Raw genomic sequence first — 16811 nt, 5'->3', positions numbered from 1 at the left:
CCAGTCGCCTGAAACGCCATCGGCGGCGGGTTCAGAAAGTGTCAAATCAGACAATTATCAAAATCACGAGGCTGCGTTTATTCGCAACTGGAATATAAAACAAAACATTGTATTTTATTGAAAAATGCATAACAAAGCCGATTTCCTTTCTCAAGTTCACGGCTAACATCCCAGCACAGCACAACCCTCCCCCTCCCCCTCACGACACCGCCCTGGTCTGTGGAGAATGAACTAGAACGCCGGTCGACATTCTGTAATCAGGACAAGAAGCGACAATCTAACGTTGATTTGAAGCAAGGCAGACACCGGATAGATTATCTAACGCCACCTTCAAAATAAGACATTTGAATCATTTTAAAAGGGCATATAATGCGTTCACAATACACGTTTATCCATTCTTCATTACAAAAAAAATACCCTACACTGAAACAAATCAGAGTTTTGTTTTTTTTAAGCAGGTGACACCCATCCACTAAGAGCACACTTGTTAGCTACTGAAGAGAACAAAGATCACAAAGGATATCTTGCCATCCACATTCATACCTGCGTTTGTGATTGTTATTTCGATTTCATAGCTGCTCGATTTACATCCAAACAATGATATATATGCGTGATAATAGAATCCAGACATGCATTAATTAGAACATGATGTATTATTAAAAAACAAATCGCTCTTCTTTGCTTAGTCGATCATACACGCATTCTAGTGTACCATGCTTTAAAAAATACTCCTTAAAATAAATAATCCTCGCATAGTCTTAAAACAAATTTCTTTAGATTACTTCCTTAAAATATAACCGCCTAAAGTAAAGACAAGGGGCACTTTCAGTTAGTATCTGATCTCGAAACCACATAACAGGAAATGCACCAGGTCCAAGTAGTCACATTTCACAAGTTACAGATTATACCTATCGAAATAAACACTTCAATTAAACTTAACATAAGAGAATTCTGATTTTAATAGTCGACACATTAAAACAAATATTTATTAAGAGCATTTACATTTCTTAATATCTATGCTATAAATGTTAGCGAATGTACCATCTATTAACTTTCATGTAATTTCGCAATCTACTTCAAAGTACCATTTCACTTAAACGCATATGCAGTACTTGGATACTGTTGTGTACATAGCATTATTAGATTACATATACAGTGTAAATTAGTTTAGTTATGTTGCCCGGAGATTTATCTTTTGCAAATTATCATGTACTACGATTCCGATTCATATGTACAAATGTCAAATAGAAGAAAAAAAAATTGAAATAAAAAAGCTATGTTTTCTTCATAACAAAAGCTATTTAGAAGTACTTTATTTTACAATATAAACCGGACTTGTAATGCAAATGATGTTGATAAGTACGGTAGCCATAAAAAATGTATATATTATATTTGCACGGTTGCCAAAATAAAATATCTAGGATGTATTCACCCCGAAAGCTTCATCAAATGGACCCCCCTTGTTGACAACAAGATCCAGGTATTACTGTACCCCGACCTTACCTTTCTAAAACACTTTTAGTTTAGTATTTCTCGGAGTATCTTAGTCGCTGCAGCACCAGCTCGCTTCCTCAGGCAGGAATGGCGAACAAGGAGTGGAGCCGCCCGCCCGACACGCTTCCGGGACCTGGTTGCCGCGCAAGGGGAGGGGCGCGCGAGAACGAGCAGGGGCGCGCTGCGCGGCCTCGAGACGCCCGGGGAGCGCCCAAGGAGTGGAAACTGGTGGGGTGACGTAAAACAGCGCTCACTGGAACGGAACAAGGAAGCGCTTCCGCATTATTTTTTTTAACGTCTTCATAAATATGTACACAATACTACATTAGACAATGTAACAATTGTACAAGAGACTGGATTTAGGGAAACAACAACTGACTATTTATATTAAAATACCAGTATTAAATATGCTGTTATTTCTAAGGGGTTTACCATTCATAATTTATTAGGAAAAATAGTTACTGGGTACTTCATTGACATAGCCTGAGGAAAGCGCTTGGGTGTGGACGATAAAATAAAGGTATAACAGCGGCTCTCAGCCTCGGAGAAGTAATGTGACTTAAAAGCGGCAGTGCTATATGGTTTGTGCCAAGCAGAAAATGACAGTTTAAAACGTTTCGTCTGCGCCCCGTTTAGTTTAATTAGAGACAACCATAGCTAAAACATGTCAGGTTTGCCAATATTGCAACTACAATTATAATAGATTGTCTCTTCTGACTTTATTTTGCTCGTTTCAAATGTTTTGTAATATGAAAAGGCAGTTCATTTTTGTAATACATGACCAGCACTATAAAATGTCTTTGTTCAATACAGGTATGGCTTAAGTCATTCTATAGCCGACCATATTCCATGTTTCTCTATGTATGCTACAATGGCTATAGTTTAGATGTAAAAGATACAAGTTGTGATTTATATGGACAACTCAGATTATATGAATGGTTGTATACGCATTTGTAATAATGATGGAAATATGTACAAATGCAGATCGTTACAACACAGCATTATCCCAAAACACCCACCACTGTCAATACAGCTGTGATGATTATCATTAGCAAAAAACATATTACAGAGCTCGCGCTAGCTTTTCTGTTCATGCGTTCCTGAAACGCACATGCCCCAAGTTTTGCGTCCAATCGTCAGATACTAAACGATCAGTTGTTAACACAAAGGCTAATAAACTCCAGTGATGTGCATTTTGGTACATTTTTTGGACGTTTAAACTCTATGCTATATCATAATTTAAACAATCGCTATCTGTGTATAGATATACATATGAATACAGACACATTTTTCTTTATGCTGGTATATACTAACAGTAGACCGTTTCCATGACACCGAGACGGGATTCTAAGCAGTGTTTTGTTGCCTTCATTTACGTGTGTTTTCATCTTTTTTTCTCCATTCCAAAACAGCTACTGCATCATCGTGTCTGAAGATTCTTGAAAATCTCTACATATGCGTGTATATTCATTTTTAGCCTCAACAGCCTTTTCACACACGCTACAGTACATCTTGCCGTTTCGATAAACAAGAAGTTCAAAATAACTTATTTTTTACAGTAGCCTCCGGCTAAGAGAACCCCCCCCCGGGAAGCAAGCGAAGTGTTTTCTAAGATGGAGCTGGCCACCAGACACAATATGAATCGATCAATAAATATGTATTACTTGTCATGATGCACTTGCATGAGCATATCAAATGAACTGAATAACTGTGTATGTTAATAAACTATAATAATAAAGTAACGTCAATAAACTCTCAAACTAAATTGACTTACACACGTGTTTAATTCAGCTTTTTTCAAGAGCTCAAACAATATCCAACTTTTTTTTTTTGAAGAAACATCGGCGCATTTCGCCGCTTTGTTTACATCCCATTTTGTAGCGGTGAGGTGCACTCGTGGAAATCAAAATACAAAATGACTCAATGATATGACAGCAGTTCTGGAATGATTTAATAAACCAATCGGTGTGCCTCGATAACGAGTTATCAGGTTACAAAACAGTATTGTATCCGTTATGAAACAATCGCTATAGGTATGAAGGTGTTCTTTTCAGCAAAGTTCCTGTTAAGAACATAAGAACGTTTACAAACGAGAGGCCATTCAGCCCATGTTGTTCGTAGCTTATATATCCTTAATATTGCGTAATCAAAATGAGGCTCATTGCTGCCACCTACAGGACTGTAGTACAGTAGACATGCACTACAGTACATGTCACTTATAGAAATACACCAACACTCCATCGGTTAAAAATAAAATACCACTTGGCTACAGTAAAATATAATGACAGAAGTTATATCTACAATAAACCAAAATGCTCAGAATAGAAGCCCACCCAAACCCAGTTGTAAAGACTGGGCCACTTCAAACACCACCTGGTGGCTGGAATTGTTTTTCCAGTCAATTCATTCCCACCATGTCAACATGGGATCCAAACAAAATGGGAGTCTGGCGCAGATTGAAGTACTGTAGTTTTATTGAAACAGGTATTCACTTCAAATAAAAACCGACCGCATTTGTAGCCACTGCCCCTTTAAGGGTCAAGTGTAAATAAGTTAAAATGTGCATTTACAATGTTGGAAAATAACAAGTCAATATCAAATTATTTTTTACATGTCAATAAAATTCCACACTTTAAATACCTGTATTAAATCATTACAATGTAGACTTATCCTTTGATCTTACAGGAAACAGTCAACACCTAGTGTGTACATAGTTAATGTTCTAAAGCCCCTTTCTGGTTAGCTAGATACTAAATCCTAAAAAAGGTTTGACTTCTATTCACCGAACCCCACCCTCACAAAAGCAGACAGAGGCAGTTGTCTTTGGTTAATACACTGTAGGTTTATTATAATGACTGGGAGCAAGTTACCCCCTACATATACTTCCCACAGTAGCAGGCAGCCAGTAAAACTCCCCCCCCACCCCTCCCCAAAGAAAAAAAAAAAAATTCAGTACAAAACACACAACTGCATAGACAAAAACAAAAAGGGGGGGGGGGGGGGGGGACGACATGAATTTAAAACCTATTCCAAGAAACAGCTACATGTAGAACAAAGTCGCCATTCCTTGTCTGATTGGCCGCACCGATCTTGTGTCCCTCCCAAGTGAAAAAGACTGAAGTTAAGTGGTGTCCATCTAGTTTAAAAAAAAAAACAAAAAAAAAAACACATTAAATATGTACAAGCTTTTTACTTGGGACATCCTATTGTGCATTAGAATTTGATTACAATTAGTCACTTTCAAAATAGTCATTTAAAAGTAGAAATAGGAGACAATTGTTTTAGCACATCAGAATTATAACTATCCCCATTTTTGTATCCAGTTTCAAACTCACCCTTGCATTGTAAGCGTCCAGCTGTGCATCCAGCTCCTCTGCAGACAGCGGCTGTTTTTCACTTCTGCCTCCCCTTCCTCTGCCTCCTCTTCCTCTGCCTCTGGAGCCACCACGTCTATTAGGGCCTCCAAAGCCACCTGCGACACCTCCCACTCTGTTTCTGTTCATGCCACCACCACCTCTGCTTAAACTGGGGGAATAAATAAAATGAATCCTGGTCACTACTGTGCAAGTACTTCCAAATACTAGGAAGCATTTGAACCAGTCATGGCTGTACAAAGCTATACTTAGAATCAAAAGAAACTTGGCACTATTGACACATTTATTTTTGGAAAAAAATAAAGTATATAAAATGGACATTGACTGTTTTTGGCTTTTTTTTTTATTAAAAAAAAAAAAACCCCACTCATTCATCCTTGACCATGACACGCTTGAGTGACTATGACAAGCATATGCACTTAATCTAATTAGTGAGAGTTAAATCCGAGTGATTTCAGCTGTTGAACTGCAAGCTTAAATAAAAGCAATAAAGAAAAAAAATTCTATAATAAATTGCAGAAAAACACCAATATGCCACGTCTGTCAAGAGAGCAGCACCTTCGTGCAAATCGGCACATTGGAGGCTGGACTAGGGCAGCACACTGTGGCTCCCAGCCAGCAATTTCAAAGCTGGCAAGACAGTATAACCAGACAGTCAAGGACAGGCCACGAACTTTAAGACAAGAGTCACAACACCTGCCCAAGATAGACAGATCATTATGCAGCATCTTCGTGATCGTTTTCGCACTGCTACTTAAATAGCATCTGATACTGCAGGGTGTAACAATCCACGCATCAACAGTTAAACTCGAAAGCAGTTAGAGTCATCTACAGGCCAGACGACCATACAGGGGTCTGGTGCTCAGCAATGTGCACCATCGCAACAGGATGAGGTGGTGCCAACATCTTAGGAGGACTCGCCTTCAGTGGAACAAGGTCCTCTTCAGCGAGGAAGAGAGATTCTGCAGACTGCCCTGATGGATGTACGAGTATGGTGTAGATGTGGTGAACGATACGCTAATCTTTGTGTAGGTGAGACCAATCGGTGAGGAGGTCCAAGTGTGATGGTCGCAGATGTACAGCTTCCAATGGTGGCCACACACACGACTAGCCTGCGACAAACAGTATCCCCTGTCCCCCCATAACCTGACAGTAAAATGTCAATTGTTGGTCATCACAATTTAAAAAAAAAAAAAAAAAAAAAAAGCCACGCATTCTGTATTCTTACCTTTGGACTGGTGGTCTTCTCTGGGTGTCAATCTGCGACGTGACTAGTTGAATATTCATTGAGCGACCTTTTAAAATAAATAATAAATATTTGTCCAATGTAACCAAGACAGAACACTTCAATCATGCTAGTGTATCCAGACTAATCCTCCAGTAGCTCAGTTCTGAAAATGTAATGAGGACTTACCATCAAGAGGGACCCCGTTATACTGTTTCATTGCTTTTAATGCATCCGCTTTCCTCTCAAAGTGTACATCTGCTGTCCCCAAACTCCGTCCCGACCGGTCGTAATGTACTGCTGCTTTCTTTAGGGTGCCAAACTCTGCAAACAACTCCTGGAACAAAACCCCAAAACTGGTAACTTTATCCTTCAAGACATAAAATCAAACTTAAATACAACAAAAGTGATGTTCCATTAAAATGGGCAAATATTTAAAATGTATAGTTTAAAACAGAAAAATCAGTTCTTCCCACATATAGTTCCTTTAAAAAGCCCTTGTATACCAGCAAACACAAATAATTCAAAAGAAAAGTTGGTTTACATAAAAACCTACCTGGATATCTGCATCAGAAACACCAAAGTCAAGGTTGGAAACCAAGAGCTTCCCACCAGTCTCTACTCCAGCACCACCTCCACCCCCTCCACTGCTGAAGCCATTGTCAAACATGTCGTGTTGCCATTTGTCTGGAAGCTGCTTTGGCTGCAAGAAAACAAAGAGACGGACCTTGCTGATTTCCTACAATATCCCATGGCTTCCAAGTTCTATAAATGCAAGAGACTTAACTCATGAAAATGGAGGAACTAAAAAGTTGCAATACAGCAGGTGCATACAATACCAAGGATACGTGCACAATGGCACTTGCATTGTCTAAGAACATGCAGCTACAGACATCGGAGGATTACTTTCTTTGCAGATGCCATTTTAAACCAAACTGTGGCACCATAAAAATCGGTAAAGAAAGCAAATAAACCTGTGTTAACTGGAATCACATTTTACTGTATGGGTGCAACATTACATTTGCACACATTTGACAAGTGAAAATCATCCACTTATTTAACCAAACTAATATAAAAAAGGTGATTTTATGTATGGTGTATTACAATAAATCTTACAGTAAAATAAGGTATGTATTGCTTACAATCTGGAACCAAGTGAACACAAACACTAAATCTTGCTCCCCCCCCACTACTATATTAAAATGGGAACAGTAACACTATTAGGAGGTGTAGATCAAGGCTTGCCAACCCTGGTCCTGGGGACCCCATGTGCCTTCTGGTTTTCATTGCAACCCAGCTCTTAACCAAATCCTTAATTGAAACTAATAATTTGCTTAGACCTTTAATTGTTCTCAGCTCCTAAAAAGTCGCAGTTAGTTACTTAATACTAATAGCCAACTTGAAATCTGCAACTGTTTAAGAGCTGAAAACAAGTAAAAGGGTCTAATGAAGCAAACGAGTTCCATTAAGAGTTTAAAGTAATTGAGAATGCCGTTGGTATGAAAAGCAGAACACATGGGGTCCCCAGGACCAGGGTTGGGAAGCCCCGTGTAGATCGTGCATTAGCCTACAGCGTTGTCCTACCCAGTCGTTGCCCCAGCCAATCCTCCCTCCCTTGTTAGAAATCAAGTTTCACAGTTAACGCGTTCACACAGCTGCAGCGGGTATGCCCCCCAGTGCCAACAGCCGTTCTCCGCGCCTCCCAGCAAATACTATCCGCAGGTCCGGCCATATCCACACTGAGCCCAAGAGACCTTCGGTCATCTTCAACGTTCTCTTCTAGGTGTTAGTTGTTGCAGCACTTCCCACGGAGACAACGGTGAAACATCGACAGTCACATCGTAGTTGATCTTAAAATGTGTTCTGCTTAATGTTGCTTTGCACTCATAAACCACTTTAATAGTTGCATCACTTGGTCCTTTAAGGCACGGCCCAAATCAAACGTGTTTTGGACGTTTGTAATACTAGTTTAGTCCACGGGGTTTGTTACCACAATAAACCCATGCTTGTTTACAATGGAGGTCGAAACATGTAGTGGATTGAAGCAGGTAAGAGTGGAAAAAGGCAGACAGTTCATGATTTGTTGGTATCGTCTGAATTGTAATGTCCATCATAACAAGTCAGACTGGCTCTCCTTGGCGCGTCAAGCTTCCATTTTGTAGCTGCGCCATTTTCTCCTTCACTCTTATGCTGGCGGTTCGTAACTTCTGCATGTTCAAAGTATTTTTTTTTTAAATCTATTTGTTTGAACTACTAATATATTCCCTGCACACTGGAATAACATGCAGGTTGTTTTAGCGAGAGAAGACTGGAGTTCGGCGTCCACGGTTGCTTGTCTGGATGCAAACAAAGGATATCCCTTCCATTCTTCGATACTCCGCGTAAGAAGAAAAACACACCAACTTCCCCTCACGCACTCTTCATCTCCCGTTCTTACACAAAGTGCCTCTTTGGTTGTAAATATTGCTATTTTTCTATAGCGACTTAAACCTAACAGGTTATACATTTTGTACCCTACAATTAAACAAAGATGGCGCCATATCTGCACGCTTTCATTTTCTTCTACTTGGTTAAAAGAACGGGATAGGTTAAACCGCTTTCAAAAAACAAAAATAAACGCATTCGTTACGATTTCCTCCGTATACAAGAATTTTTGACCTTTCCCAATCAACATTTTGCTTCATTGACGCTTCCAGACAGACTCCAGGATTATTAACTAGCACGTTTAAAATAAAAAAAATAAAAAAACCAAGCGTTTCGGGTGCCACGATTTTCTCTCCTCATCTTTCTTTTTGTCCTACCCTGCTGTACGGTGTGGGTCTGCTGCTTCTTCCCCGGGTGAGATTCTGACGACTCCGCATTGGGCCCGATCCGCCGCCTCCACGTCCCCCAAAACCGCCTCCCCCGAGTCGGCCTGCTCCAGCACCGCGGCCTCCGCCAGATCCTCCTCGACCCCGGCCTCTCCCACCACGGCCTCCGCCGCCACCACGTTGCCGGTTCTGCTTGATGATGTCGTCCAAGGACATATCCATCTTTTCAGCCATCGTGTGTTGTTGCCGAATTCAAATTACAAACTTCCCAAAAGAGAGCAGTTCGGAGTAAAGAAATGGAGCAATGGCAGCTTCTTAAGTAGCCAGGCGGTGACTCACTTGTTAGTGACGTCCTACATTGCAGGGCATGCGTTGCTATTCATTGGTCTATTGGGAATTGTAGTTTTTGTAAACCTCTAGGACACCAATCAATATACAGTTGTACATGAAACCATATTTTTGGAACTAGAAGGTAAAAAAAAAATGCTCTTAATTAATTAACCGCACCAGTATGTCAAACTAGTAGATATTGGCATTACAAAACACATAGTACTCTACCATACAACATATTTTAATTAAATAAAAAAATTATATATATATATATATATATATATATATATATATATATATATATATATATATATATATTTAAAAATATAATAGATATATATATATATATATATAACTGCAGTGTACAATATTGAAGGCATATGAAAGAAAAGGTTTTTTTTTTTAAATTACACCATTTTTTTAAAAGATTAAAAAATATTTTTTTCAAGACGTTTCCGGCAAAAGCCATTCTTCAGCTGTTTAAAAAGAAAAGTAAACACAGTGCAGTAAACTTGTTGTTATTCATATATATATATATATATATATATATATATATATATATATATATATGTGTGTGTGTGTGTGTGAATATAATTATATAATAATAATCCTACTATTTGCTAGTTTGACATATTTTGATTACATTACAAAAAATACAACTGTTAAATAATTTGATTAAACTTAATTTACCTCACCACTGTGTCACACTGGTAAATAATGAGACATTGGGTATATTCCTAAATAAAGGAATGCTATACATTCCCCTGGGTGTGATGGAATATCATGTTCTGTGATTGTGCCTACTGCAATAATCTTAAAAATACATGCAATAAATATTGCATATTTCTCAATTTTAATACCGTTTTTTTTCTGGTCGTTTTGAACAACAAGGGGTTTATGAGTTCAATAATGGTACTTGTTTTTTTAAGTGTTCAATTTATTATTATTATTATTATTATTATTATTATTGTTATTATTTATTTCTTAGCAGACGCCCTTATCCAGGGCGACTTACAATTGTTACAAGATATCACATTATACAGATATCACATTATTTTACATACAATTACCCATTTATACAGCTGGGTTTTTACTGGAGCAATCTAGGTAAAGTACCTTGCTCAAGGGTACAACAGCAGTGTCCCTCACTGGGGATTGAACCCACAACCCTCCGGTCAAGAGTCCAGAGCCCTAACCACTACTCCACACTATATATATCCTAAGAACCATTAGGATATATATAGAACTCCATGTTGATCAGTATATAGGAATGGATCTTCATATAGGATGGGTTTTTATAAAATCTTAAATTTACTTAAACCGCAGCCATTTGCCAGACGATGTCTCGTCAGTATGTGATCATTTTATACTGTAAAAAATATATATCATCATAATAGCCAAACATAGGTTTATTTTAGATGTATTACACAGAGATGCCAAAGGTTGGCTTTCCCAAAGAGTGAGATTCAAGGTCAAAGAGTGAGACTTTCCAGGTGTGGTGTTAGGTCATTGCTTAAGACAGGGACTCATCCTTGTCCTTGGCGACATCCAATAGTCCAGGATTTTAATCCAACCAGCACTTAATAGTGTGTTTTAAAATGTAAACTGCTTAATATTGCATATGAAACACTTAAATGTCCTAATTCATACTAAAGTCTAGGGCATGTGAGAATTCTATATGCAATGCAAACCAGTGGATTTTAATAATAATAAAAAAATGTTGGTTGGAACAAAAACCTGTTTGATTGGAGATCCCTGAGGACCAGAGTTAATAACCCCTGGCGTAGGCACACAGTCAGTGGACAGAACAAGAGAAATATTCAAAAAATAAACTGTTTTTATATAAACCTAACAAAAAAGAAAACAGTTTTTTTTTTATCAATACAACAATGTTTATTTTGCATATAATCTTGTCATGGTGATAATTTTTAAAAACACTTCGCAGTACAAATATTATTTGGTATGTACATTATTGCTGTTATTACCCGCTAACGTTAGATCAAGTCCTGCTCATTTTTTGGCGAACTCTTTTTTGAGCGAATAGGTCGCGCTCTCTCTCTCTCTCTCTCTCTCTCTCTCTCTCTCTCTCTCTCTCTCTCTCTCTCTCTCTCTCTCTCTCTCTCTCTCTCCTCTCTCTCTCTCTCTCCTCTCTCTCTCTCTCTCTCTCTCTCTCTCTCTCTCTCTCTCTCTCTCTCTCTCTCTGCTCTAAGTCCCGTACCCGAGGCCTTGGGTGTGTGCACCTGTCTCTTACAGCCCCTGAGAAGAAAAAAAAAAAATTAAAATCTTTATATATTTACTCAAAAGTGGCTATGGGTACCTTATACAGGCAAACCGGATTTGACATTGACCAGAGTTAAAAACATTGCGTCTTATTCAACGTTGTTGTTAATTTAACTGCAATTAATTGACACCACTGACATTTACTCAAAATGCGTTAGATTATTTTAGGAATTTGTGTGAGCGTGAGATAGCATGGTAATGCGTGAGTCTCACGCCCAATTCAACTCAATGGACCATGCTGGGGCTGGGGGCTGGGGGCTGGGGGCTGGGGGCTGGGGGGCTGGGGCTGGGGGGGGGGGGGGGTCAGACAGTAACACGGGGAAACAAAGGAGCAAGTGGGAATGGGCTGGCATGCAATAAGCCGAATTTAAAGTGGGACAAAGAGTAATGTTTTTACATAACACATGTCAAATATTTACTTTATATACCACTTCCCAGAGTAATCTCGAGCCCTAAACTGTAAAAAACATAATTAAAAAAAACTCGCTATTTCCACTGATTTTTACATTTGTTTCCACGCAAACCGTTGGGGGTTTACTTTACCCAACATTAATGCAATTTACACGTGTCTATACTTAGAACATTTTGCAGAATACCAGAACAAAAAAACAAAACAAAAAACAAAACTAAAAAACAGACGTTCCTTTAACATCTGTTGCTCGGTAATCGATTCCATAGTTTTAGCCGAGGAGAAACAGGAAGTTTCAAGAACGCAGTCTAGAGTAGTCGATTAAGTAGTCTCCGAGCGAAACACTATATCATCGACTCAGAACTACCAAAGTAAGTTTAGGAAATGTATCTGTTTGTATCGTTGGTCAATTATTTTGAAAATAACATAGAAGTGGCAATTGCGCCGCGTGGTTGGTAGATACATAGTGTATTATGTTTCGTGTGATTTCATTTGAATATTGTATGTAATTAGAGACACTATGTGTAGCCTATAAATTATAGTAAAATAAACGTCCATATTTTATTTGTCAGACGCCATATATATATATATATATATATATATATATAAAGAGAGAGAGAGAGAGAGAGGTGTAGAGGTAGGTGTAGGTTTATTTGCATTGCTTATGCATTAAGTGCATACGGACCCCACAGTACCCGCACGATTATGCTCGCAGTGAAAATCACAATTTTCAGACCGTCTTGCCAAAATGAATCTGTTATTAAAGTAGTAGTGAGATTCAGCAAACACAATGCATTTACATTCTTTAAAAAATGCTGCATTGTACATGTGTGTTCCCGTATGATTCTAGTAAACTTAGTTGCACATCAGTACACAGCCAAATTCAACGACTGTGTTAAACAGAGCTCCAGTTTATATAGGTACCGGTGTAGTTATACTGGACATACCATAGGAAAGCCTGGATTGGCTCAAACGAATATTAAGTCAATTTAAATGATTAATGGAGTAAACTTGTGTGGAGCTGCGTCTTGTTTCTATTGTCTTCTCATCATTATTGATTTACAAATTTGAACTGTTGGGTAGTTATGTCCCGTTTCACCTCTACACCATTTCCCTTTATCAAAGGCTTAAGATATGAAAGTGAAGATCAAATCCTGGAACGGAGTGGCTTCCTGGCTGTGGGTGGCTAACGATGAAAACTGTGGGATCTGCCGTGTGTCTTTCAATGGGTGCTGCCCCGACTGTGAGTATGTATATGTGTATATGTGTGTGTGTGTGCATATGTGTGTGTGTGTGTGTGTATATATATATATATATATGTATATATATATATATATATATATACAGCTCTGGAAAAAATCAAGAGACCTCTGCAAAATTATCAGTTTCTCTGGTTTTACTATTTATAGGTATGTGTTTGGGTAAAATGAACATTTTTGTTTTATTCTATAAACTACTGACAACATTTCTCCCAAATTCCAAATAAAAATATTGTCATTTAGAGCATTTATTTGCAGAAAATGACAACTGGTCAAAATAACAAAAAAGATGCAGTGTTGTCAGACCTCGGATAATGCAAAGAAAATAAGTTCATATTCATTTTTAAACAACACAATACTAATGTTTTAACTTAGGAAGAGTTCAGAAATCAATATTTGGTGGAATAACCCTGATTTTGAAGCACAGCTTTCATGCGTCTTGGCATGCTCTCCACCAGTCTTTCACATTGATGTTGGTTGACTTTATGCCACTCCTGGCGCAAAAATTCAAGCAGCTCGGTTTTGTTTGATGGCTTGTGACCATCCATCTTCCTCTTGATCACATTCCAGAGGTTTTGAATGGGGTTCCGGTCTGGAGATTGGGCTGGCCATGACAGGGTCTTGATCTGGTGGTCCTCCATCCACACCTTGATTGACCTGGCTGTGTGGTATGGAGCATTGTCCTGCTGGAAAAACCAATCCTCAGAGTTGGGGAACATTGTCAGAGCAGAAGGAAGCAAGTTTTCTTCCAGGACAACCTTGTACTTGGCTTGATTCATGCCAAAGCTGCCCGATTCCAGTCTTGCTGAAGCACCCCAAGATCATCACCGATCCTCCACCACATTTCACAGTGGGTGCGAGACACTGTGGCTTGTAGGCCTCTCCAGGTCTCTGTCTAACCATTAGACGACCAGGTGTTGGGCAAAGCTGAAAATTGGACTCATTGGTGCTTCAGCAAGGCTGGAATCAGGCAGATTTGTCTTTGTGAAGGACACATGAATCAAGCCAAGTACAAGGTTGTCCTGGAAGAAAACTTCTTTCCTTCTGCTCTGACAATGTTCCCCAACTCTGAGGATTGGTTTTTCCAGCAGGACAATGCTCCATGCCACACAGCCAGGTCAATCAAGGTGTGGATGGAGGACCACCAGATCAAGACCCTGTCATGGCCAGCCCAATCTCCAGACCTGAACCCCATTCAAAACCTCTGGAATGTGATCAAGAGGAAGATGGATGGTCACAAGCCATCAAACAAAACCGAGCTGCTTGAATTTTTGTGCCAGGAGTGGCATAAAGTCACCCAACATCAATGTGAAAGACTGGTGGAGAGCATGCCAAGACGCATGAAAGCTGTGCTTCAAAATCAGGGTTATTCCACCAAATATTGATTTCTGAACTCTTCCTAAGTTAAAACATTAGTATTGTGTTGTTTAAAAATGAATATGAACTTATTTTCTTTGCATTATTCGAGGTCTGACAACACTGCATCTTTTTTGTAATTTTGACCAGTTGTCATTTTCTGCAAATAAATGCTCTAAATGACAATATTTTTATTTGGAATTTGGGAGAAATGTTGTCAGTAGTTTATAGAATAAAACAAAAATGTTCATTTTACCCAAACACATACCTATAAATAGTAAAACCAGAGAAACTGATAATTTTGCAGTGGTCTCTTAATTTTTTCCAGAGCTGTATATATATATAAGCTCAAAGAGCCAGCTGCCCTATATATATATATATATATATATATATATATATATATATATATATATATATATATATATATATATATATATATATATATATTGTAACCGGCCGGCACTCACGGTCGTTCGTTGCCCCTTTAAAAGCAGGACCCAGGACACAAGAAATGGATTTTTAAGCGCTTCCGCGCTAATTTTAATACACACAACAATAAATAAACAAAACGAAACAAAACACCTAGTTCCGTTTTGAGCACTAACTAAACGTTTTATGCAGGTCCCTGACTAGCTCGCAGGACGGCTAAGCCGTTTACCTGTTTACCCGTTTACCTGTCATGAAACCACACAAGTTCAATACAGCACTTACTATTACGACTGCTCGGAAGCAGAGCACCACTCTTCTGCTTCCTTCTACTCAGCAGCCGCGTACAGACAGGCTGCACGTCTTAAATACCCCGCGCCTGGCATTAATTTACAATAAATCTCAGTTGCGGGTGATAATTAAACAATAAAACAATTAGCCAAAATAATAAAACAATTAAACAAAATGTGCATACGCACATGTTTTCTTCAGGGAGGATACTAACCCCCTCCCTGATGTGTTACAATATATATATATATATATATATATATATATATATAAAATTACGAGACCGAAGGTCACAGAAACCCGAGATTGAATTGTTTTCCTGTAACTCACTGAATAGGCTCATCTATTATTTTGTATAATACATAATCCTGTTCTAACGAGAAGATGAATCTGTCCTTCACAGGTAAGGTGCCGGGAGACGATTGCCCGCTGGTATGGGGGCAGTGCTCCCACTGTTTCCACATGCACTGCATCCTGAAGTGGCTCAACTCCCAGCAAGTGCAGCAGCAGTGTCCTATGTGCCGGCAGGAGTGGAAGTTCAAAGAGTGACCCCGCGGTGCCAGGGGCTCTCCTAGCAGCATCCACACTTTCCAGCTTCAAAGGGGCTGCTGGAACTAAGCTTCAACCAAAATACACTGTGCTTTACAATAAAGGATTTTGCCTTCAAAGATAGTCAAACTGGCACAAATTCCTGGGCAAATGACACCTTATACCATAATACTAGTTCAAAAGCCCTAACATTTTGAATATCATTTGCAATTTGAATAGTCAAGAAAAGTACCCATGGTTTAAATTGTAAATATGGTATTGCTGTTTGTTGTTTGTTTAGATATCTTCTTCAAATTTAGGATAGTGGTGCCGTAGTCTTTAGGATTAGTTATATAATTAAAACATCTGTCTTTATAACCAGTTAGTTTTTTATAGTAGTACACTTGTTTTAAGCCACTAGTATGTCACATATATGTGTTTCTGGAGCATTAGTCTGATTCCGTAAGTGCTTTTATAATCTGTTCCACTGCCACAGCTGTTTTTTCTAGTTGGCTAAAATGGTAATTCGATCCCTGCATGTGTGAAATGTATTTATTGCAGATTTATAGTTACTTAAACAATGCTATCACAGCAGGGTTAAAAAGAAAATGACATTGGATATTGGCTTGTATTTATTATACAGGACATACATTTATACATTAACAAAGTACTCTTGAAGTATATTGTGTTATCAGTAATAAAACAAACTCACTGTACAAACCAGTATTACTGTCTTCTGTGTATATAGAGACTATATTGGTTAGTGTGTTAAATATAAACTCCATTCAAATACATGTATTTAAATATATAATGCAGTAACTACAGTACCATTGATAGTGCTTTTAGGATTACTAAAATACTTAGTGAAAATACAGTTAGTAAAATATTTTAAAGCAGAGAAATGCTACTGAGGTCATATACATTGTATATACACCTGAAGACACTGATAAAGATATCCTGTCAAATAATTTAATTAGTTTCTTTTGAAGACTTCATACACGTTATAGTATGTCTATATATTTTTTAGCTTCA

The 16811-nt window shown here is 38.4% G+C and overlaps 3 protein-coding genes across 4 annotated transcripts in view; 1 reads left to right on the top strand and 2 right to left on the bottom strand.

The window, feature by feature from the left end:
• The window catches only part of LOC117424564 (rho GDP-dissociation inhibitor 1-like), a 29838-nt gene extending 28181 nt beyond the window's left edge, over positions 1 to 1657 (bottom strand). The window contains exon 1 of the mRNA XM_034041009.3: positions 1504 to 1657. The gene's annotated coding sequence lies outside the window, so the exon portion shown is untranslated. The remainder of the gene's footprint in view (positions 1 to 1503) is intronic.
• Positions 1658 to 4311: 2654 nt separating this feature from the next.
• LOC117424589 (THO complex subunit 4-like) lies at positions 4312 to 9237 on the bottom strand. Its single transcript, XM_034041078.3, has 6 exons — positions 8895 to 9237; positions 6650 to 6796; positions 6283 to 6430; positions 6097 to 6163; positions 4830 to 5019; positions 4312 to 4630 (listed from the first exon to the last, which is right to left on the bottom strand). Exons 1-6 carry the CDS (start codon positions 9135 to 9137, stop codon positions 4616 to 4618), a joined length of 810 nt encoding a protein of 269 aa, XP_033896969.3. The 5' UTR covers positions 9138 to 9237; the 3' UTR covers positions 4312 to 4615.
• anapc11 (APC11 anaphase promoting complex subunit 11 homolog (yeast)) lies at positions 7661 to 16502 on the top strand. Of its 2 annotated transcripts, none has more exons than XM_034041081.3 (3): positions 7661 to 7934; positions 13048 to 13165; positions 15655 to 16502. In XM_034041081.3, the coding sequence occupies exons 2-3, from the start codon at positions 13057 to 13059 to the stop codon at positions 15798 to 15800; spliced, it is 255 nt and encodes an 84-aa protein (XP_033896972.1). In that variant the 5' UTR covers positions 7661 to 7934; positions 13048 to 13056; the 3' UTR covers positions 15801 to 16502. The 2 variants fall into 2 exon arrangements, with proteins under 2 accessions (XP_033896972.1, XP_033896970.1); XM_034041079.3 differs by lacking the exon at positions 7661 to 7934 and adding an exon at positions 12190 to 12293.
• The last annotated feature ends 309 nt before the right edge of the window (positions 16503 to 16811 follow it).

The sequence above is a fragment of the Acipenser ruthenus genome, chromosome 19 (genome assembly GCF_902713425.1).
Source record: "Acipenser ruthenus chromosome 19, fAciRut3.2 maternal haplotype, whole genome shotgun sequence".
NCBI lineage: Eukaryota > Metazoa > Chordata > Actinopteri > Acipenseriformes > Acipenseridae > Acipenser > Acipenser ruthenus.
The sequence above is the reverse complement of the archived record's forward strand: the minus strand, read 5'-3'. Positions and strand labels throughout refer to the sequence as shown.

What these genes read in the sequence shown, in the direction of transcription:
- LOC117424589 (XM_034041078.3), bottom strand. Translation starts at nt 9,137, where the DNA reads ATGGCTGAAAAGATGGATATGTCCTTGGACGACATCATCAAGCAGAAC. An exon ending in GACCCACACCGTACAGCAGG is followed by an intron (nt 6,797 to 8,894) that starts GTAGGACAAAAA and finishes GTTTTCTTGCAG; the next exon opens with CCAAAGCAGCTTCCAGACAA. An exon ending in TTTCTGATGCAGATATCCAG is followed by an intron (nt 6,431 to 6,649) that starts GTAGGTTTTTAT and finishes GTTTTGTTCCAG; the next exon opens with GAGTTGTTTGCAGAGTTTGG.
- anapc11 (XM_034041081.3), top strand. Translation starts at nt 13,057, where the DNA reads ATGAAAGTGAAGATCAAATCCTGGAACGGAGTGGCTTCCTGGCTGTGG. An exon ending in CAATGGGTGCTGCCCCGACT is followed by an intron (nt 13,166 to 15,654) that starts GTGAGTATGTAT and finishes TGTCCTTCACAG; the next exon opens with GTAAGGTGCCGGGAGACGAT.